The 21775-nt window shown below is 44.5% G+C and overlaps 2 protein-coding genes across 3 annotated transcripts in view; one reads left to right on the forward strand and one right to left on the reverse strand.

Annotated features, from left to right (window-relative positions):
• The window catches only part of QTRT2 (queuine tRNA-ribosyltransferase accessory subunit 2), a 43758-nt gene that overhangs the window by 9210 nt on the left and 12773 nt on the right, over positions 1-21775 (forward strand). The window lies entirely within an intron of this gene.
• Positions 543-21682, reverse strand: CCDC191 (coiled-coil domain containing 191). Of its 2 annotated transcripts, XM_079321822.1 has the most exons (16): positions 21268-21682; positions 19109-19250; positions 16701-16829; positions 15982-16160; positions 15257-15480; positions 14334-14487; positions 12306-12496; positions 11326-11572; positions 9564-10018; positions 9000-9094; positions 7337-7419; positions 6211-6312; positions 5048-5191; positions 3828-3980; positions 3276-3430; positions 543-1816 (listed from the first exon to the last, which is right to left on the reverse strand). In XM_079321822.1, exons 1-16 carry the CDS (start codon positions 21670-21672, stop codon positions 1684-1686), a joined length of 2991 nt encoding a protein of 996 aa, XP_079177948.1. In that variant the 5' UTR covers positions 21673-21682; the 3' UTR covers positions 543-1683. The 2 variants fall into 2 exon arrangements, with proteins under 2 accessions (XP_079177948.1, XP_079177949.1); XM_079321823.1 differs by lacking the exon at positions 21268-21682 and having other exon boundaries at positions 16701-16824; positions 19109-19211.

The raw sequence follows: 21775 nt of genomic DNA on the forward strand, positions 1-21775 counted from the left end.
CCTCAGCAAAAAATGCTCCCCACTCTTTCCCACAACATGAGTTATCCAGCCTCTCCCAGCCTGTGCTTCCTCTCACAATCTGCCTCTTAATGCAGCCAGATGGTCTGAGCTCGCCCACACTCCACACAGGCACCTTCAGCTCCCTGTGCTGGGAGAATGCGCTCGTCTGACCTGCTGCTGGTCAGGTCTACACTGCGCCTTTGGGAGATAGGGAATGTTTGAGTGTTGCAAACGGTGGCTCTGGAAAGCACCTGGGAGTGACAGCTGTCTTCAGACCTGCACCAACAGCCTGCTTGACAGCCTGGCTTTGTGGGCAGGGTCCTTTTTCTGGCCACATCCCTGTGTCCACATGGACAAATCCTGATGCTAAACATCTAGAGTGTGCTGCTATGCTTGGGCACCCACCCTTGTCTTATGCCACTTTGTCTGCAGCACTTAGTGCTGGTCTAGGTCCCTGGGTCTGGCCTTCTGTCCAGGGCCATTCAGTTGGCTTGACACAATCTGCACCAATGGCTCAGTTGTATTTGTTTCAGATTTGGGTTTATTGGAAACTTTCAGTGTATGTATGGATTTTTCTAATGATCTGATACAAGATAACAGTAAACTGTTGTCTTTCTGGTATTACTCAAGTACTTCCTGTACTGCCAAATGCTTTTGGACAGCTTTGCCTAACTGGCTGTGAGAGGAAAGGGATTCCAACTTTCTGCCTTATGTTGTTGCTAAGACATAAGTCTACCTGATCGGCATTATCCTGTCTGCATTATGCTGCAGGTTAAGGTTAAATAGTAGTATGAAACTTTCATTTTAATTATGCCAGCTTTAACTTCTTTAAAAGCTACAATCTGCCTTTTTCTTAGAATTTTGTCTTTTTTCTTTGAAGTACTGAATCAAGTGAAACAGCCCAGACAGACTTGCACGATACACCCTGAAGTATTAAACAGCTTGGGAAGTGTTCAAATGACAATTGAGGCTCATAAACTTGGGATTACTGCTTGAAACCAAAATCAAAGCACTGTGCTTGTGAACTGGCCAGTGCTGCAAGCAAGGCAGCCCCTTACAAAAGAACCCAGGTTTTAGACTTTCTATATGCAATGATGTGATCTGGATCATTAGCAAATACAGTTTGCATAAACAGCTCTTCCCTTTCCTCTTCTCATCCAAACTTTCCTGGCACACTTAGCTAGAAACTGTGCTCTGGGTGGCCAAGTTCACAGCAGTGGTTAGGGGTCAGCTGACAGTCAGGTCTGTCTGCCCTTTGGACAAGCTGTCACCCTACAGAGTACTGCCAACAAAAAAGCACCAGGTTACTGCTTAGGCAAAAAGAGGTGCAGTTCAGTTTTGTGTTTCCTTGGATGGAGAAGGATTTGTGTCATTGCTGCAGCTCTGCATGTGGAAATGGCCTCAAACACACCCTATGCTAGGCTTTGGTTATCTGGGCTTCATGGCCAACAGCCAAGACACCCCTACAGCAGCTTGAGGGGAATGACTCCATGAAGCACAATGTGAAACTGTCAGATAGGCTTCCATCTAATGCTACGTTTACAACACCAGTAACCACAGGGTCACCCTTTGGCTTAAGACCCTCTGCAGTTGGTAAGCCTTCCCCTGGGCTTGTTTCAGTCAGCAGGGAAACAGCACTAAACAGAACTGGTCTTGTCTTCTTCCCATCTCATCTTTCTTCTGTCATGTTTGGAAGTTGGGGAGAATTTCAGCTACTCTCCTGCGTAGCTGGTTTCTTCTTTCTTCTCTTTCCCTTTCCTTTTTCATCAGTAATGGGTACTGCCTCCATGCCTTGAATGCGTTCACTGTAAGTCTCCTAAAAGAAATTAGGAACACAAGGAACAAAGTGACAACATGCAGATGTGTACATGATGTAACAGGCAATCAAAAGAGAACTTCTGTTCAAAGGGGGAATTCAGATCTTGAGGATTTGTCCTTTCTGCTTTTAGTCAGGGCTGTCACATGTTAAGCATCTATGTGCAGACAATTTTATTGATATGTCAATCATGCTGGGGAAAAATAACATATTGCCCTTTACTATTCCTCTCCACCAAGAATTTTGCTCTTCCAACAGGATTCATTAGCTGGTGTTTGCTTAGCACTCTAAAGATGGAAGAGGTTTTCTGAAGAATAAAAAGGGCCTCTGAAAAAAGTTTCTTTAGGAAAAATGCAGGCTCATTTGGTCCAAACCAACTCCTTGGGAGTGCAAGCAGCTAGGCTCCAATTCTTACCTGATTTTAATCACCCATGTGAGCAGTAGGGAACCACAGTCCTGTCTAAGGAAGAATTTGTTATGGCAAGGTCTGAACTACCTTTTGCAAGTGGTGAAAGAGACAAAGAAGAATGTCAGGTGATTACGCTCCTAACAGGAGGTCATATGTAGAAGGAATCCAGTCTCTTCCTGGTTCTGACTTTCCCCTGGTTCCTCCAGTTTGCTGGCTTGTTAATGTTAAACTGTGCACTATTCAGAATTTACTGACACAGCAAGCTAGAACAGGTTTGCTCTACCACATAAGAGGTAAATTTTATTTCATTCTTCCTCCAAGATGCAACAGCTCCTGTTGGGGCTGTGCACAGGCACAGCCTATTCATGACTGCATGCAGCTACCATGCTTCCATGATGAGGCAGGTGAACAGACTTTTGTTTTCTGCTGAACTTTGACAGTAGCTTTTTCTTCCTGCTAGAATGCATTTTATGGGACAAGGAGTGGACTGGGTGTGTCCAGCTTCAGTCATGATTGGTAGAACTGACTGCTCTAGTTTTTGCTGCCAAGTCAGGCTGGTGATGGCATTAATTTAAAGTCTCATTAAGTAGGATTTCTAGTTGATCAACTTCGGATTTTTGAACTAAATCATCTGCTGTGGACAAAAAAGTGGTATGTAATTCCTACGCAATCATTTGGCTTGTTATAATTGTACTTAAAGATTTTCCTAAGGCAGCTTTCAGCAGAAGCTGCATGGCCAGATCTGCTAATCAGCTTAGAAAGTTTCAGCTTCTTATCCTTACTTAGGCTTTCAGTGTATTCTCTTTTTTTTCATATTTAGAAGTCCTATGAAGGGTGCCATTACAGTTTCCTTTCCATGCTGCATGGAAACTTAGCATAAACTTCTAGTGATGCTGTCTGTGCATGTCACAGAAGCAAAACACCAGCAGCATAGAACCTGTTTCATGTGTTCCTGGGGAGCAGCTGACCTGTCAGAAGTAGTCCCTAAAATAATCTACAGGGTATATTAAACGAAAGTAAAAAGAATTGCTAGTAAGGGCATACACTTACTTGTTACTGTGTTCAGTAGCAATCTTCAGCCTCACCCATAAGGCTCTTTCTTCCTCCATGATATGATCAAACCATGCCCAGAAGCACTTCCTCATGAGGCAGACTGTGTGGAAGGTACTTGCTCTCTCCTCCTGAGTAGTGAGATAGTCCTTGTACTGGGGAGGAGGACAAAGAAACAGGTGAGAATGTTGTTTTGTTTTTTTTTCTTCTTTTCCCTCCCAACCTCTGGCCCAATAAATAAAACAGTGCTAAGGCTCTGGCAGTGAAGAGTAGTAGGCACAGGAGTGGAGGAAAATCAGCAGGGAGCAGGGTGAGACAGTAGATGGTGGAGGAGCAGTGTGTAAGAGAAAATTCTGTGTGGAAGAGAGTGATAGAGAGTGTGAAGCTGAGAGAAGGTCTCTGAAAAAGGGAGTAATGTAGCTGGACTGGGGAGATAGCACAACTTTGCAAAGATTGTGCTACAGGTGACTGAACTGGCACTGTGTGGTTACAGGAAAGTGTGGCAGTAGCCAGCTCTCTTGGTAGCATTTCTCCACAGTGGTGCAGGCCAACCTTTAGCCAGTTCCTGAAGCCCCATCTCAGTAACATATGGGAACAGAAGTCCTCAGCCCGAGACATCTTCTCCCTGAGACTCTGCTGGGTGTCCTGCAGCCAAGTCATCAGGCATTTCCTCTGTAGGCCCATGCTGTGGTGCCTTTGTGCCACCTGAGTGAAGACAGCAGAAATAGCAGCTGGTTATCTGAACTGGTGACTATCTAAGAATAAAGCCACAGAAAACTGGGTGCACTAGAAAATCATCTCAGCTTTTTGGGCTTGGCCAAATCCAGATTTCTGACAGCTGGAATAATTTATAGGATCCCACAAAGAGGGGTCAGCATAAGGAACAAGACCAGTCTCTACCAGGCCACTGCTGCATCACTTCTAGAGAATACCCTTTTGAATGAGATGCTCAGTTTAACTGACTGTGAATGGGGCAAAGGAATGGCCTGTAACAGCTTAGTCCAAGCCTGTCCATAATGCTGACCAGCAGGGTGGACATATGGAACAGCTTGTACCCATCTACTTCTTCCCAGCTGGAGGCCTGTGTGTATTTGGTGAAGCACTGTGACCAGCTCCAGTTCCAGCGACTTAAATGGAAGCTTTCCAACTCAGCCCTGGGCTCTGGCTGGATCTTCAGGATACAGCTGAGTGTTATCAGTCTCTCCCTGATAAAAGGTGCCTACTCAGTCTTGTGTGGAAATGTTTCATTAGCAATAGAACTGCATCAAGGTCTTGGAAGCTGCCACTTGCTGTTCTGCACTGAGGACAGGGCCAGGACAGAACAGATTGTTGGATTATCACCTGTAGTATCCTGCCACTAGCAGTGGCCAACTCTGTACCAGCAACTTCAGAGAGAGTGAAAGCCCTGATGATAGGCTGGGGTTAACTCCTGCAGCTAAAGTTGCTTGGCAGTATCTCACTGATATGAGTGACATTTGCTGTGGAGTAAGAGAACTGGCAGGCACATGTCATATAACTTTTTTTTTTTTCCTGTTTAATCCTGTTTAATCAGCTATGAGAATGTCATCCCTGTGGGTTTTTAATGGCTTTTCATGATGATTGTCAGATGAGCTGATTTAAAGAACTAATGCAAGGCACAATATGCAGGCAGAATTTTTTCTTTTTTCATCTCTACCTGGCCTAAAAGCCCATTAAGCCTTCTGCTAAGTGCTGCATCTACTTTTTCCCTTCTTCCTATGGCACCAGTCATTTCCTTTATCCTCAGCACCTACCACTAGGTTTTCCTTGGCTTGCTCCCTCAGCCTTTTCCATGGCACTATTCCCAGCTTTCTGAGAAGGACCTTCTCATAGTGATCTCTAGCCTTTTTCTGGAGCTGCTGTTCTTTCTCCAGCCTCCTCTGCTTCTCCAGTTCTTTCTGCAATACAAAAAGCAGTAGTTTTAATTTCCTCAGGATGAAGAGGATATTAAGCAATGACAATAGATTATCATATTGGAGTTGGAGGGTCTGACCAAGCAGGAAATAAGGGTCTGCATCATCTTTAGCACTGCAGTCCAGACATGGCCCCATGCAGTAGAACCTGTGTCCTAAAGCAAACGGTCTTGTCCTGGGAGATGGTGGTATTCCTGGACACTCCCTTGGGGTGTGTACAGCACTGAAGTTTAGAGTTACAGTAAACAGACATGTCACCTGTGGCTACCACAAGTGCTGATGTAGCAGGAACCTTCTTTGATGTCCAAAACATGTCCAAAAATGATTCTGAGTTTATGCATGGACCCTACCACTTAATCTAGCCTAAACAGCAGGGGAGGGATGTGGGTATTTTGTAACTGTATAACACTACTTTTGACTGATACTCAGGGATGAAGGTAAAATGTTCTAATACACTCAATCCAAGTATAACAGTAGTTGTAGATTAAATTCCTGTAGGATTTCAAATGCGGTATTTGGGTTATTAGGACAACTCATTTCCAAGTAACAATAATGAAGTGCAGCTATTCCTAGGTTACCTCCAAGAGAAAAAGGTGCTCTTGATATAACTGTCAGGCTTTTTTACTTCTGAATCATGTGTTTGTGACTGGTGTCACTGTGTACATTGGAGGGGTTACAAGAGTGGAAGAATCTGAGAGTAGACTGAACATGCTGCCATTGTGAGGGGCTTATGTGTATCTCAGCAGAGAAGGTCCAGCAGCTGGGACCTCTGCTTAGGAGACAGACAGCACATACTTCATAGCATGTTTGGGACACAGCCCTTCCCCTAACACCGTCAGAAAGGGCAGAGACTGTGAGTGTATTGTGGGTGCTGTGCTGTGGACCTCTGCTCTACCAATGAACACCTTCAGTTGAAACTACTCTGGCTGCTGAGTTCCAGTGGGTAATGGATCTTCTACCCTATCCCTGCTAAAGGGAAAGAAACAGGTGAGGCATTTGGTCACCAGCTTCTGCTGCCTTCTCTCCTTCCGGCGCTTTTCCCGCTGTGCTTCCTTTTCCTCAGCTTCCTTCCTCTGTCGTGCTTCCTCTTCAGCCTTCAGCTGGGCCTTGAAATGGAGAAAGGTGAGATTCAATTTGTTTCATGTGACCTTTTTCATGAATACAGGTCTTTAAACATTCCTAGTATTCCTCTAATATTGAGCAGCACCTGAAACCTCAGCAGGTGAATTTTCATATACATCTGTGCTCAAGCATGAATTGTGGAAGGGACAGGGAGGAGGGACTGTCCTTTTTACTACCTCTATACATATCTATACCAATCTATTTTTCTATGTATGTACATGTGTATTATTCTTAGCCCTAAGTTATAGTATTTGGCCACTCTTCCTCTAAAAAAATGTAAACCGTACACCAAGTCATTTATTGAGAACTTGATTACTGAAGTCAGTGCTGAATCCCTAGGCTCTGCTCTCAAGTTTCATTTCCACATGCAAAGCAGCATTACAGGTACTGAAACATTTCTTTCCCCAGACACTGAAGATCACACTTTCTAATCCTAATGCAATTTACTAGCAATGTTTTTAGTAACAGTTTAATATGCTGACTTGAAGAAAGCACTCTGTTGGATGTATATCACAGAATTTGTGTATTAACTATACAAACATTGTCAGTATCTTCCCTCTACAGCAGAGATTTGTCAGAAAAATGCAGATGAGACTGCATGTCCTCAAGCTGTGTGTGACCAGAGAGGAAAGGCAGGGAGGGGAACCCTACCACTGCCAGGTCCCATCAACTGGATCTCTGTGTGCACTTTCACCCTTAACACTCTCAGCAAAGACAAGCTACAATCATGGAGTAGGTGTGCAAAAAGTGCTAGGGGCAAGGGAGGCTGCTTCTTGAACTGTAACTTCAAGATGAAGTGTCTGCCTATGATACAGCAGGGCTGGTGCTGCAAAAGCAGCTGTAACTACTTCTTTTGATGTGTGATGGACATTTGCTTTCTCACAAGTCATAAAACTCTTGCTTTGGATAAAGGGCCTTTTCAAAGTCCCTGATTCTGGGGTTAAATCAGCATTTCTTGTAACTGGAATGATGTGAAAGACACTTTATTTTATTTTCTGTTTTCCTTACCAATTTTTCCTCTGCTTTTTGTTGTTTGGCTTCTTCTATTTTCTTCTTTTGTTCTGCCCGCTGAATTGCTCTCTCCTCCATCCCTACAGAAACAAAGGACATAAAGCTTAGTGGAAATGAGCTATGGTGCAATGGCAGAAGTTTGGTGAACAAGGATGCATCACTCTATGCTAGCACAAAGGGACTTGCTTCCTGCTGCCCCTTGCAGCCGCAGTGTCCTGAACAAGGAGCCTATAAATGTTTGGGAGATGACTCAGGACCATGGGAATTATGTTCTCTCCACCCGCCTTGGCTGACAGTCACAACCATGAGGCTCAGTTATGAAAGCAGCTGTGTTCAGAGGGTTTGTCCCTCCCTGCATTTCCTGACTGAGGGCTGAGGGCTGAGCCTCAGAGCACATGATTTAGCAGCAATAGCTCTGAGTTCTCCAATAAGCTCTAACTGCTTATTTAAAAGCAATTTCATGACAGCATCGTCACATACATTGTCACAAGTACCTGACACACAGGTACTCAGTCCCATTAGTAAGAAGCTACTGCTTAATGATTCTTTTGGAAGATAAATTGCAATGGAGTGATCTTGCTGGCCATTAGCAAAAGTGTTACACACAGAACATGCAGAGAAGTTGGGAACCGGTGCTTGTTTCCTCTGCAGTTGCAAACAAAAGCATAGGCTGGAGCAATTAGTAATTGGGAGGCACTGAAGTGTTTTAACCACTGTATGTTTCCTCAGATTCTTTTCTCCTTTCAGCTGTCCCGGGATTCTCTGCCAAGGGAAAACTACTCAGTGATAACTTCTTCACCGATTTTTTTTTTTTTTTTTTGATCTTTAAACACAAGTACTTGGATGCTCTGAAAAATATGCTTGCCATCTCTGAGGTGTACAGAGTTCAGGCAAATCAGGGTGAATGATGGCTTGGATAGGTAGCATTGGAGCTGAACACAGGTAGTGAAAGACAACTATTAATGCCCAACTGTCATGGTAAAAAAAGTCTGCTGATTCCAAAACTATTGAAACATCACAATGATTATATTCTAGGCAACCTTCCATGCACACTGTCACTACCCTGTATGGATACAGAAGAACTTGACTTAGGGATGTAACAGAACCCTGATCCTAGTTTACTGATGAAAAGGCTGTGTTGCGTGTTTATTGTGCTCCAGTGCGGCCAGAGAAGGGGAGATATCTTACAAGGGATCTGGAGTTCCTTCCCCAACCTGGCTATTGTTGTCTCACAAAACCTTGGCTAGGCACTTAATTCCCTCTGAAATCTCAACACCTCTGTCAAAGCTGGATGAAAATGACTGTCTAATTTGTGTTACTTGGATGTATAACAAAGGGAATGATACTGATGGCAAAAAAACCCTGTACAGCTTCTCCAAGTCTTGTCACAGCAGAGAAAACCACAGGTGTCAGGAGTAACTGCCACAACAGTGTACTAAGTATGGACATGAGAGGTTTGCAGTGTCCCAGGTTTGAGAGATGCCTGATTCGGAGAGGAAAACAGCTCACCCTCTCCTCTAATAGCACTCATCAGACTGAGAAATACAGAATTTTACTTGCACAGTATCATCAACCAGCAAAGCTGAGGCAAAGACAGACATTTCCATACAAGCTGTTGAGAAAAGTGGTTTGGAATGGTGTTTGCTATCTAGAACAATACCTTTCAGTATGGGATGATGTGAGATCAGCTGGCTGGAGGACCTCTTGCCTTGCATTGCTGCCTTTGTGTTTTCTGGCCCACGAGAATCAGGTGGGCTATGAAAGAAAAGAATAAAGTGAATGTGGTCAAACTATGTCTCACACCTACCACCTGTAGTTTCTATTCTCCATTCTGTTGCATTATCCCTGATATACCTTTCTTCTGCTTGAAATGGGACTCCTTTGCATCCTTGCAAAGGAAACGAACTCCTGGGTTCCTGCACAGTCTGAAATACAGAGGATGATGCTCTTTTTGTTTTTTTTCTCATAACTAAATAGATCCCTACTGCTACTGTGGGTGACACTGGTAGTTGTTTCTAAGTGGATCCTGCATGGATCACCTGATGTTGAGCCAGTGCAGGGAGTGAGAAGAGAGAACTACAGCCCAGTCTGATACTTCATTTGAAGCTAAGTCACACTGAAGAAGAACAGCAGGTAACACTAGCATGACTGAAATGTGCCTTGCAAATTCTGGCTCAACTTGAGTGGGAATGAGACATGATGACTAGCTGATGAGGGCATATACCTTAGAGGAGTTGTATTCTTGCATCTGGATTGTTTTTCCTCCCTGGTTTGAGAAGCAGAATTGTTAAACGTCTGGGTTGCAGCCATAGCTAGTGCTGCCTCTTCTTTATCTCGGCTCATCTTCTGATTTTCCTGCAGTTTAAGGATCAGCTCTTGCTGTTTCTGAAGCTGCTGCCTCTGCTCCTCAATCACACGTTGCTGAAAGGCGTGACGGTGCTCAAAACAACTACCATAAGCAGGAGATATGTCTGGACTGAGTGCCTGAAACTGCTGGAGGACTGTGGCTATCTGATTCCTGTACATAGCCTGGTCCTGGGCACTCAGCATTGCATGTTTAATGGTAATTTCCCAGGCAAATTTGGGGTTTCTGCAGAAATTAGATATGCGAAAAACATCTGAACAAGACTGGTCTCTGGTCTGGCCGGGCTCTTTCTGTATCAAGCAAGTTTCAGCTGGCTAGGGGAGAAACAAAAAGAAATTAGGAAAATATGGCATTGATTAAAACCAAGCACTCTTCTGCCCTTCCTGCATAGTGTTTTTTTAAACGCAAATCTAGTGAGATGCCTGAGAAGTAGGGTAATCTCAGCTATGCAATCTTTATCTAGTCAGGCCAGAGGGGCCCCATTATGCACAAAATGGAGGCTGTGGAAAAGAACTCTTAAGGAGCTGAGTGCCATTTCACCAGGAGGAAGAAATCCTGATTAAGCAAGAGCTTTGGCATGAATGCATCCTGACTATTTTGTTAGGGAGCATGTCTTAGGACAGCTAATTTCTTAGGGATTAGCACACTCTCTTTTGGACTGTCTTGTCCCTGTTCAGTGCTCAGATGGAGAATAAAATAAAAAACAATTGTTGAAGTGATCTATACAGCTGATCTACTGAACAGTCCCCTTTTAGATGGACGAGACGTCTACAAGGTGCTGCTTCCCTCTTCTCCAGCTTTGATACATGTCACCACAAAACAGGTGCACAGCAGGGAATGGGGCTTCACTTTTCTGATGCATGATCATTCTCTGAAGAGGCATCAGCTATAAGGTCTGCTTTCTGACTCCTAGGTCAAACCCTATTCCTTGAGCACAAATTCTACCACTGCAGCAGAAGAAAAATATGGGCATATTAGGGTAGTATAAGCACTGAAAGAAATCAACTTTTGCTTTTACTTTAGCAAACAGAAAGCTTGACCTGTAATATGTGTGTGTGAGCTCTAATACTAACATTAGGGCACTGATGTGGTACAGTTTTTTATAGACAGAAGGAAGGTGGGAATCCAATCTGACAAACGACAATTTAAGCATGCAACCTCTGATTCTCCTCTCTTACCTCCCTGTGATGTGCATTATCCTGAAACAGCCAGTGAAAACCCTTTTTTTTCCCATAGTTAAAAGTAGGAAAGCTGCATTGGCATGAAAAATATCTCTTGTCATGTAGTCAAGTAATTTTTTTTAAGTCTAAGCTGGCATCAAAGTTGTAACTAATCTCTCAGTAAAAGTGATCTGGGGGTGGGATGCTCATTGCGACTCAAGAGTACATGAAGGGTTGTTCTTTGGCAGCACTAGTGATTATTTTTAAAACTCATCCACAGTTCTTCACATTTGCCTCTGATTTTTAGATTTCTCCTGAACAGTTGCAGGCAGGTGTTTGGGGGTCATCCTGGGAAAGAAGCTTTCTTCTGGGACAATGTACTCTATTTCAGACCGCATGAAGTAAGTACTTTCTAAGAATATTGCTATGCCAATAGGAAAAACCACATGAGAAGGATTTACCTTGTCTTGCTGTAAATCTTGATGATGATTTACTTCTCCTGTCCCAGGCTTGTTAACCTCTGGTGGCCTGTCCCCACCTTTCCCCAGTGACACAGCCTCCAGCAGCTGTTCCATCTTTCTCTTTGTCTGCTCCCTTTTCATCTGCAGCTCTCGCTTTTCCGTCTCTGCTCGGCTCCAGTGCTGCCAGGCCAGGAAGCAGCAGCACAGGAGGCGTCGCTGCTTGTGTTCCACGGCCAGTTGGGTTTTCCTGAATGACAAAGCATTTATGTTACAGCAGGACTGAGGCTTCTGCCCAGGCACGAAGCCACATCATTTCCTGAGTCTTTTTGCTGCTTAACTCTGAAGGCCCTCTGAAGTTGTACAGAGCTCCTCCAAGGAGGAGTGGGAGGGCAGAAAGAATGCCTGCTATTCTGAATTAAGTTTCATGAGTTCACACTTTGCAATTCCCTGTGGCATCTCTGGGATGCAGGACAGCTGCAGAAGAGGTATCGTGTTCCCTGGCCAGCTGCATATGGAGAAGTGGCAGTGTCTCACCACTGCAGCCTGCCAGATACCTGTGAAGAGAAGTATCTTCTCTGGATGATAGGGAATTCATCCAACAGCCTCTGTAATGAAAGGCACTGGCCAAAATGATCTCTGCTATACTTCCATTGAAACAGTAAGTATATTAATCTGGCATAAATTTGGCAATCCATATTCTGTGGAGTCCAGAGTGAGCCAGGATGAGTTTTCTAGGAAAGATACCTACAGAGATTGAGACACAGACTTGTTGGAAAGTGCTACAGCTCTTATTTACATCTATCCTCCTTTTCATCTGTGCCACAATGCCTCTGGCAGACTGCAGGCAGTGTAGCAATTTTCTCAAAAAACTGCTGTTTCCCTCCTGCTGGATAACTGACAAGTTCCTTTTACAGTCCCTGATCACTCATCTGCCCAAGTACAGCTGCAGTAGGAGGAATTCCACAGTAAAGGGTCACTACCTGTTTTGATCCTGGAGATGAACTTCCAATTGTTGAGTCTCCTGCTCTACTTTCTGGGCCCAAGTATAGTTCCTCCAAGCTCGCAGGGCCTTCAGTTGGCATCTCCAGTCAGCAAGGGCTCTGGCTTTTCCCATTTTAATTCTGTGCTCCAGAACGACTTTCAGCCAAGCAGAGAAATGTCGTTGCAAGCACTGCATGGGAGAGTTTCAGAAAACCAATGAGTAAGATACAGCCTGTCACAAAAATACTGATCCTCTCTGCCCTTTGCCTATTCTGGCTTTCCTTTCTGAGATTTTTTTTAGAATCCTTGAGGATTAAGAAAAAAACTGTTGCAGAGCATGTACAAGCCTTCTACAAAAAGCAGAAAGAGTCTAGAAAGGGACATCATATCAAGGGGCTCTATGCTTTGGAGTGAAATACACTCAATTCACCAAGTATAAAGGAATGAAATGGGTGAGGAACATACAATCTCTAGAGATGGGGAAAATATTTTCAAATCTAGAAAATGTCTAAGATGCTACAGGTAAGAACACATCTGCAAGTAACTGCAGCTTTTTTAATTTATATTTTTTTAGCTTAGACAAAAAGCAAGACACTTCCTGGAGTGAATTTATGACATGGCCTCAGCTCATCGTCGTTCCAGCAGGAAGCCAAACCTTTCCCCTATTGTGTAATTGGACTCGCTGCCTTTGGGCGTAATTTCCATTGTACAGAGCAGCAATTTGCTATCTAATCTACTCCATAATTCTAGCCCTGTCACTGCAGACACTGTTCATTTTGATCCTCCAAGTGGGTCAACTCACAGGACTCTGCTGTTCCCTTTTGTCATTGTGCCTTGTGATAATTGCATTCCTCTCTCACTGAAATCTTCAAATGGAGACTTACAAAAAGTCAATGCATTAGCTGTTTCTTTCTGCTTTAGAAAAGTAATCAAAATGTCACTATTGCTTAGCTCAGCCAAGCTGTGTCTTCTCACATTATGCCAGTCCTGAATTGTTCTGTAGTTTCATACAGGCTTATCTTCACAGCTTAGACTGTGCTGGAGAGAGGCTGTGTACTGCTAAACAGCAGCCAAGCCCAAATCCAGCAGATGGGCGGATGGATTTAGCTGTGAGGAAAATCACCATAAAATCTCTTCTGCTGAAAAAAACCTAGATGTAGATATATAGACATCAATAAATATTAATTTAAAACATTATATGATGGATGGCATTCATACCTGCACTCAGGAAATTTATTTCCTTTGCTGAGACTGCCCATATCAAATTATTCAGTACTAAAAGATCACTCTTTAGTTGAGAGTATTTGATACACATTCAACCCAGATCTGACCATGGTACAGTATAATGAAGGGGAAAAAAGGAGGTTCCTACTAGGAAGTTTAAAGTTTGTTTGCCTTGAAAGAGCTGTTGCAGTAACACAATATCCTACTGCACCCAAGTGGAAGGGAATCCTTGAGGAACCTGTTACTGTGGATGTGCTGGCATGCATCACTTCTCAGAGCCACAGCTCAATTTATCCCAGGCTGCAGTATTCCTCTTTCCTCAACCTGTTCCTGAACTAGAGTGCACAAGGCAATCTTTAAAATGCCTTCCTATGCACACAATAAGGGCTTCTCAGGCCTTTTTTTCCTGCCACTTTCCCCTTTTATTTCCTACTTGGAGGGAAAACAAATTTCACTCAGCTTCGTCCTCTGTACATCTCCTTATTTCTTGATTGCAGAAGCCTTTATGGTCTCATCTATCTGGACAGACATGTCTTTTTCACAGTTCTAAGTGAAACGTCCCACTGACATTTCAGTGGGCCTGTGCCACTTGAGGCACAGGCCCAGTGGGGTTGGCACCTCAGGATTTCTTGCTCCTAATATTACAGAACACTTTTAGCCCTGCTTTCCTACTTTCCTGGTATCAGGAGGTCTTTGAAAAAGTAAAAAAATTCTGCATAACTAGGACTTTTACTTCAGGTTTGCAAATGGCAGCCAAGGGCAGGTAGGTATCTCAGTCTCAGATAAAGAAAGGTGATGCTCACTCTCTGCTTACTGGTGTGAATCCTGCACAGCAACTCCTGAGTCTTTCTTTGTTGCTGCTCTCCTTGCTCTTCTCTCTTCAGGATCAGGGGTGGTGACACAGCAGATACCACCTGCATTGAAGGCTTCTGAGTTTTTTCTTGTCTCTTTGCCTCCCTGCAAAGTGAACAAACACACAGATCAAGTATCATTATATACAATCTAATACATTCTCTTTTTGGCCAATTGTATGAGAGCAACCTCTACAGCTTAGAAATTTGCTGATTATTTTAACTTGTCCTCTTAAAAATCACCTCTGTAATGGCCTGGGATCCCAGAGATTAAACAGTCCAGTGCATTTCCTAAGCACAGAAGGCAGAAGAAAATAGGAAATGATTTCAGTAAATATTTCATTAAAGTACTGGGATTAGGATCTTAGGGATCCCTAAAAGTGACATCTCTGCACAAGCTCAGCAGAACAAAAAAAAAAAGATGTCTCTGCAGAATTCTCAGCCAAGAATGCTCTTTATTCTCTCATAGAAGGGAAAGTATTGCAAATGCTAGACTTTCAATACAGACCTTTTTTCTTTTTTTTTTTTTTTTTTTTCTGTGTACTGGTTTTCATGTGATGCTAACCACAGATGCTAACAAGGCTGGATGTAGTCACAGAGTTGCTGGAGAGAATGCTCAGTGGTGCAAACACTGTTACTTTGTGATTCAGTGCACATACTGTAATGGCTGATGGCAGGATAATACTATTCTTAGTCCACCTTCCCACTTATTAAAAACTTTGCTACTGATGTTGGTAACAGAACACTGAAAGGTTTTGGGAGAATTCAAAGTCACTAATAGCTGTTTTGTTAGGGATCACGACTGCTCTTGTATTTAACAAAAGGACCTTATAAGTGATTTCCATCTCTCCACACCTCCTACACCCTTTCCTTACATTCTCCAAACTTTTGCCATGGTGTGCTTCTTCTCAGCCATTTCCTTTCGCAGCTTCACTATTTCCCTCTGGATCTCCTCCTCCTCCTTCTTAGCCTGCAGGGCCTTCCTTCTGTCCTCCTCCTGTGCCTGGAGCCTGGCCTCAGACAGAACTGCTTTCTTCAAGGACTCTTCTTGTCTCTGAAGCTCTAAAGCCTTCTGATGCCTCATACGGTTTTCTTTCACCTGGGCAGGAGAAAATTGGCAAAAGTCAAAGCAAACACCAAAGGCTGAAGAATTTGAAGTTCACTGTACACTGCCAGGGTGGGTCGCAATCCGCCTTTCACATTAAGCAAGAAACCCTATCCATAGCAGGAACTGACTGGAGAGACTGCTTTTGACCAGCAAAACACTCCATGTAAAAAAGTGAAATTAAATCAATATTCCTTAATGGGGGCAAACTCAGAACTGACTTCTGTGGCAGCTCTTCCTGTCAGTCTTCAGAAAAAGGGGGAAAACTTGAACAGTTTTAGTAAAAGCTGACTGTGCAAGCTACTGCTGAATGGCAGACGTGGACATGGAAATGCAGTAAAGTTTCAGCTGAACTGTGGAGAGTATCTTTGGGTAGTTGCTTCCAAGTCAGAGATTATTACAGGCTCTAAGGGAATACTGGGGAGGTATCACTGAGCATTTACTCTAATCCTATAATCCTCCACCTTATTTAACTGAGCTGCCTTGCCTGCTCACCTGCTTGTGTCTGAGTTCCATGATTATTCGTGGATCTACAAGTTTTTTTTTTTCCTTGATCTCTTCAAGTCTAAAGTGTTTTGCTATCCCACAGTTCACATCTTCACTCTGCAAAAGATGCTGGAGGTATTTCTGGACAGAAGAACTTTCCATTTCACATTCCAAATAGCTGCACAAGTCTGCAATGAGAAATTCAGGTTATCTCAGGCTAGTCTGAAATGAATAAACCCCTCTGTCTCAGATCACAAAGCCTAATGCAATTAAAGGGATCACTTCCCCAGGCTGTGAATGCATTTCTAATGCATATGGACACACTGACTGCACTCCATTTATCCCCAGAGTATAATCAGACTCCCACGGAACATGCTAGAGCAGTAGCAATGTTTCATCCATTTTCTACTGTCTTGCCTCCGAGCATCTCAAACGGCTGCATAAATTTGACAGGCCTCAAAATTACCTGTTCACAAAAAAAAAAAAAAAAAAAAAAAAATTTCTCTTTTACAAAGGGAGAAATTGAATGTTTATAAGACACATTTATGCAGCAAGATGCTGTAAGATATGGGGAACAAAAATCATCACATTTAATCTTGTTTCTACTGAGTCCACTGTCCTGGCCTCAAAACAACTGTCACCTTTCAGTGTGACAAATCATAAGGCTTGACCTCCTTCCCAGCACAGCCTCAGTGAGGGAACCAGGGCCTGCTCTGCAGTGCTCTCACCATCAAAGTGCTCATACTTCGAAGGGGCTGCAGAAGGCTCTTTCTGAAGGACAGAGTCAACTCCCTCTTCTCCATCGCTCAGCTCCAGTTGCAGTTGGGACTTCATCCAGTTACTAAGCAGCTCCTGGGCTACCATGAAGAAAGAGAGTGATGACTTCACTTGCATAAAAAAACTATATGGCTAAGTGTAAACTAGTAATAGTCTGGGATAGTTTTATCACATGCTAGGATGACTGAAACCTGATCTGCAACAGAAAATGGAATAAAGCTAATTGTTCTGTTCTTATCTTCCTGATCTGTAAAAGAACAGAAAAAGAAGGTGGCAAACTTCCCTGTCATGCATATCAGAAATTAATTCTTCTCCATTTTTACTATGATTCTGCAGGCATTTAGATCACTTGTGATTATTTTCTAGCATTTATCAAGGAGATGGAATTCACATGAAGTAGTTCATAATTTAGATAGCTTTCACATGTTTTACTACTGCACTTGCAGACATTTAAGATGGTTTCCATATGTGCAGACAGGGCTGTCACATGTTAAATTCAAAAGAACCATTGTTTGGACAAACTTTTATTTCATGTGTACAGATTAACACTTTGCAAGTATCACAGAAACAACTGGTGAGTCTACAAATCTGTCAGGTGGAAAACTTCACCTGGGACTCAGGGTTAAGACTGCAGCTACAGGGATGCACCCATGATGGATGTGGTACTCCTCAGTAAGCTCAAATGCCTAATGAACAACTGGGTGTGAAGTCCTTCAATGGACTGTTTGCATCCCTGTTCTTCTGTGGAAAAATAAAAGAATTCCTTTTTCAGAATTTCTTCTCAAAAGCAAGGTCAGCTCATGTGTCTGCTGTCTCAACAAGCCAGCTGGCCTTGCTGCATGGGTGGCCAAGCTGCTCCTGAAGCAGGACACAGGTCTGTAAACAGCAAGGCATCAGGAGCAGCCCTAGGAGGAGCAGAGCCATCCTCAGCCATCCTTGCAGTGAGGATGGACAGAGAGCCAGGATCTCAGCAGCCAGTCCAGCAGGAGTCATCACACAGTGTAAAACACACAGTCAATGGACAGGAACAAGCAGCTGCACCAAATACCTACTCCTAACACAGATGCTCCTGGTATTTCTAAGGCAATAAAGCCTTTTTCAAACTTTCTTTGAAAACTCTGAGTTTTTTGAAGAAAACATAAATCTAATGTTTGTTGTCCTTCAAATCACTTTTATTCTCTTTCATAATCTTTACAGCCAGATCAGGAACAGGGAAATATATCTGATAATAGAAGGAAGAGCAGAAAACTTGTCACTTGGGGAAGGGTTACTTTTTTTCACTGGGATTTGTGGTGATCTCTTAGCTAGAGTAAAAGTTTTCTGGCACTTTTCTTATCGATACCTTTCTTTACAAGTGGGCTTTATGTAGTTACTACCATTAAGTATTGTAATAATGGATTCCAGGTAAAAGAATTTTAGTTGAGCTAGGAACAATTCTGAAGGATTGGTAGCTATAAAAAAGAAAATCCTAGCAGAGAAGGGCAAACAAAAATAATAAAGAGATAATAAAGAAACATGAAGAAAGCAAAGGAAACCTTTCCACCAAAGGGAAAGACAAGGCTTTTCACCACAGCAAAGACAGCTCCTTTGGAGTCATTGGCTGTACAGTGCATTCAGACATGTACTGTAAGCAGGTAAGTGTATTCCAAGTTGAACCCTTGATGATTACAAGTGAAAAAGCTGACTTACTGGATTGAAGTGGATGCTCTTAAGATGTGTCATCATGTAATGCTGACTTTTGATTCTTAAAATAATGGTTAACTCACTTTTTAAAATTCTGTCTCCTATCAGCTTTTTATACTGCTGACATATTTCTAGCACTCATGGGTGATAATTTCCCACCTTTCTGTTTTTTAAATCTACCACAGCTTTACTTTCAAACAGCAGCAAGCACTTTTGGCTGCAAGCTTTACAAAATGTAATTAGTGAGGAAAATTTTGCATAGGAATCAAAACAAAACCACATTGTTATTAACAGATCTGAAATTTACACAGAGCAACTCCATTTCCACAACTAATCTGCTATCAGAAATATGTCAGGTAATTTCACCTGGTTCCCTACAGCGCACTAACTTGGTTTTGACAACACAGTGTATCTTTAAGGGCAGCTCTTATCCTTGTCTTGACCTGGTATCTCCAGGAAACAGAGAGTTTATCCTTCTCTCAGGTATGCCATTTAAGATCTGCCTTGAATTCCAGAAACTAATCCTTCTTATGCCTTTCTCCAATAGATGAAAGACATCTTACAATAAACTGTTTCTTGTAAACTCAAGCTTTGCAAGAGCCTGTTCAGGTCTCACAAAACTAGATCATGAGCAGTTCATTGTAGGCATCTTGTGGCAAGCAGAATTTTACCTCACCTTCCTCACAGACCTCACGATGCACTTGCAGCCGTTCTGCAGTTTCCAGATTTGTCACAGGGCCCCAAGGCCTCTGTGGACACCTTGGCTTTTGAAGGGAAAAAGCTTCAGAGACAGCATACTCAGAGGCTCGGTCCACTCTCTTAAATTAAAGAAAGAAAAACATTTCTAAGGATATTCATTTTTACACCTCCTATATCCACATTCTCCTCCAGAGAGCAAACACCAGTGGAAATGTAACACAAAACAGCGTGGCTGATATAAGGAATAGATTTCTTTTGAAATGCATTTCTGCAATTGTTTTATTGCATAAACTGGACTTAGAAGTCATTAGACAATAAACATTCATTTGGCAATTAGTGCCAGACAGAGATACTGGAGAATACAGAGAGAATGGAAACACCCAGCCCCTGGGGGTTGGATGGATACTTGCTGAGCTAGAGCCCAGCAACCAAGACCCATGAAATTTGATATCAGCTTTTTGTCATAGCCAAGCTGAGAGACTTCCTGTCCTGTATTAATCTCTCTGAAATGTTAATGGTCCTGACATGTCACTGTGTTTTCACAGTGTGTGCCCCAGACAGTCCAGATTTCTGAAATCCTTCCCTCTGTGCTGCTGCCAAAGGCTCAGGATGCTGCCTAAGAAAGCAGATACACACTCCAACCTGCCACAAGAAGCAGGCTGAAGGTGGGAGCATGGGTGTGCCCAGGGAAGGAAAACAAAGGGAACCTTACCCTAGAACTCATTTTCTTTGATGTCAGATGGTTATAGGTACAGGTGTTTTGGGGTAAATCTCTTGTATTACTTGGTTAAAAAAAAAAAGTGGAAACACCTCAACAGCAAGCTTGTGTGTTGACTTTTATGCATAGCAATAAACTGGAAGGGACCTTTACAGGTCATCTAGTCCAGCTTCCCTGCCATGAGCAGGGACATCTTTGATAACACCAAGTTGGACAGGAGTGTTGCTCTACTTGAGGGCAGGAAGGCTCTGCAGAGAGCTCTGGACAGGCTGGATTGATGGGCTGAGGCCAATTGCATGAAGTTCAACAAGGTGAAGTGCCAGGTCCCACATTTACATCGCAACAACCCCAGGCAGTGCCACAGAGTGGGGAGGAGTGGCTGGAAAGCTGCCTGGCAGAAAAGGACCTGGGGGTGTTGGCTGACAGCAGCTGAACATGAGCCAGCGTGTGCCCAGGTGGCCAAGAAGGGCAATGACATCCTGGCCTGTATCAGCAATAGTGTGGCCAGCAGGAGCAGGGCAGTGATTGTCCCTCTGCACTTGGCACTGGTGAGGCTGCCTTGGATGATGTGTCCAGTTCTGGGTCCATAATTCAGGAAAGACATTGAGGTGTGTATTTAGAGAAGGTCAAAGCTGCTGAAGGGTCTAGAGGAGCAGCTGAGGGAACTAGGATTGTTTAGTGTGGAGAAATGGAGGCTCAGGAGTGAACTTAGCACTCTACAACCACCTGAAAGGAGGATGTAGCCAGGTGGGTGTCGGTCTCTCCTCCCAGGTAACAAGCGACAGGTTAAGAGGAATAGCTTCAAGTTTCGTTATGGGATATTTAGATTGGATATTAGGAAAAATCTCTTCACTGAAAGGGAGACCAGGCATTGGAACAGGCTGCCCAGGAAAGACGTATAGTACCATCGCTGGAAGTGTTCAAACAACCTGCAGATTTGGCACTTGAGTAAATGGTTTAGTGGTGAACATGGTGGTGCTGGATTAATGGTTGGACTCCATGATCTTAGAGGTCTTTTACAAACCTTAATGATTCTATGATCTTCAGCCGCCTCAGTTTACTCAGAGCCCCGTCTAACCTGATCCTGAATGTCACCGCTCAGGTTATTCCGCCTTGGACCATTGTTCTACGCTACCCGATCCAAACTTCGGCAGCGACTAAGGGAAACCACAGCGTTCCAGCCTCCCGCGCCTCTTCCTGAACCCCAATTTTACAATGCGCCGTGCGTTCGAGTCCAACGCGGACTTCCCACCCGCCGGCAAACCGCACATCCCGGGGACACCTGATCCCTGATGCTGCCCCACCGCGCTAAGGTGCCCGCGATCCCAGAGGTGCCAGGGAAGCGTTCCGCCGCCGGCGCCCCGAGCCGCTGAGGGGGAGCGGGAAGCGGGCCGCGCTGCCCCGCCGTGCCCCGTTACCTGCGGGAGGCGCTGCCCGCGGCGCAGCCCCGGCCGCAGCCGCGTCAGGGCCATGGCCGCGCCCGCCCGCCCCTCTCGGCCCTGGCAACGGAAAGGCGGCGCCCGCCCGCCGGCGCCCGCTGATGACGGCCGGCGCGGGCCGGGCCGAGAAGGGGCGGGACCGCCTCCCCCTGTTCCACGCGTCCGTGTTCCACGCGTCCCTCGCCGGCGCCGCGGGGCGAGCATGAGGCTGAAGCTGCTGGGCGCGGGCGGCGGGCGGCTGGGCTCGCTGGCGGGGCTGGGCCGCAGCGGGGCCGGCGCGCTGGCGCTGCCCGGCTGCCTGCTGTACACGCGGACCGGCGCGGCGCCGCACCTCACCCACGACACGCTGCGGGAGGTGCGCGGCGTGCCCGGCGTGGCGCACATCGCCCTGCCCGCCCTGTGAGTACCGCGCCGGGCCGGGGCCTGCTGCCCCCCGAGGGAGCTGCAGGGCCGGGGTACGAAGGGTGCGGGAAGGAAGCTGCAGGGC

This window comes from Erithacus rubecula (assembly GCF_903797595.1).
Source record: "Erithacus rubecula genome assembly, chromosome: 1".
In the NCBI taxonomy this organism is placed as follows: domain Eukaryota; kingdom Metazoa; phylum Chordata; class Aves; order Passeriformes; family Muscicapidae; genus Erithacus; species Erithacus rubecula.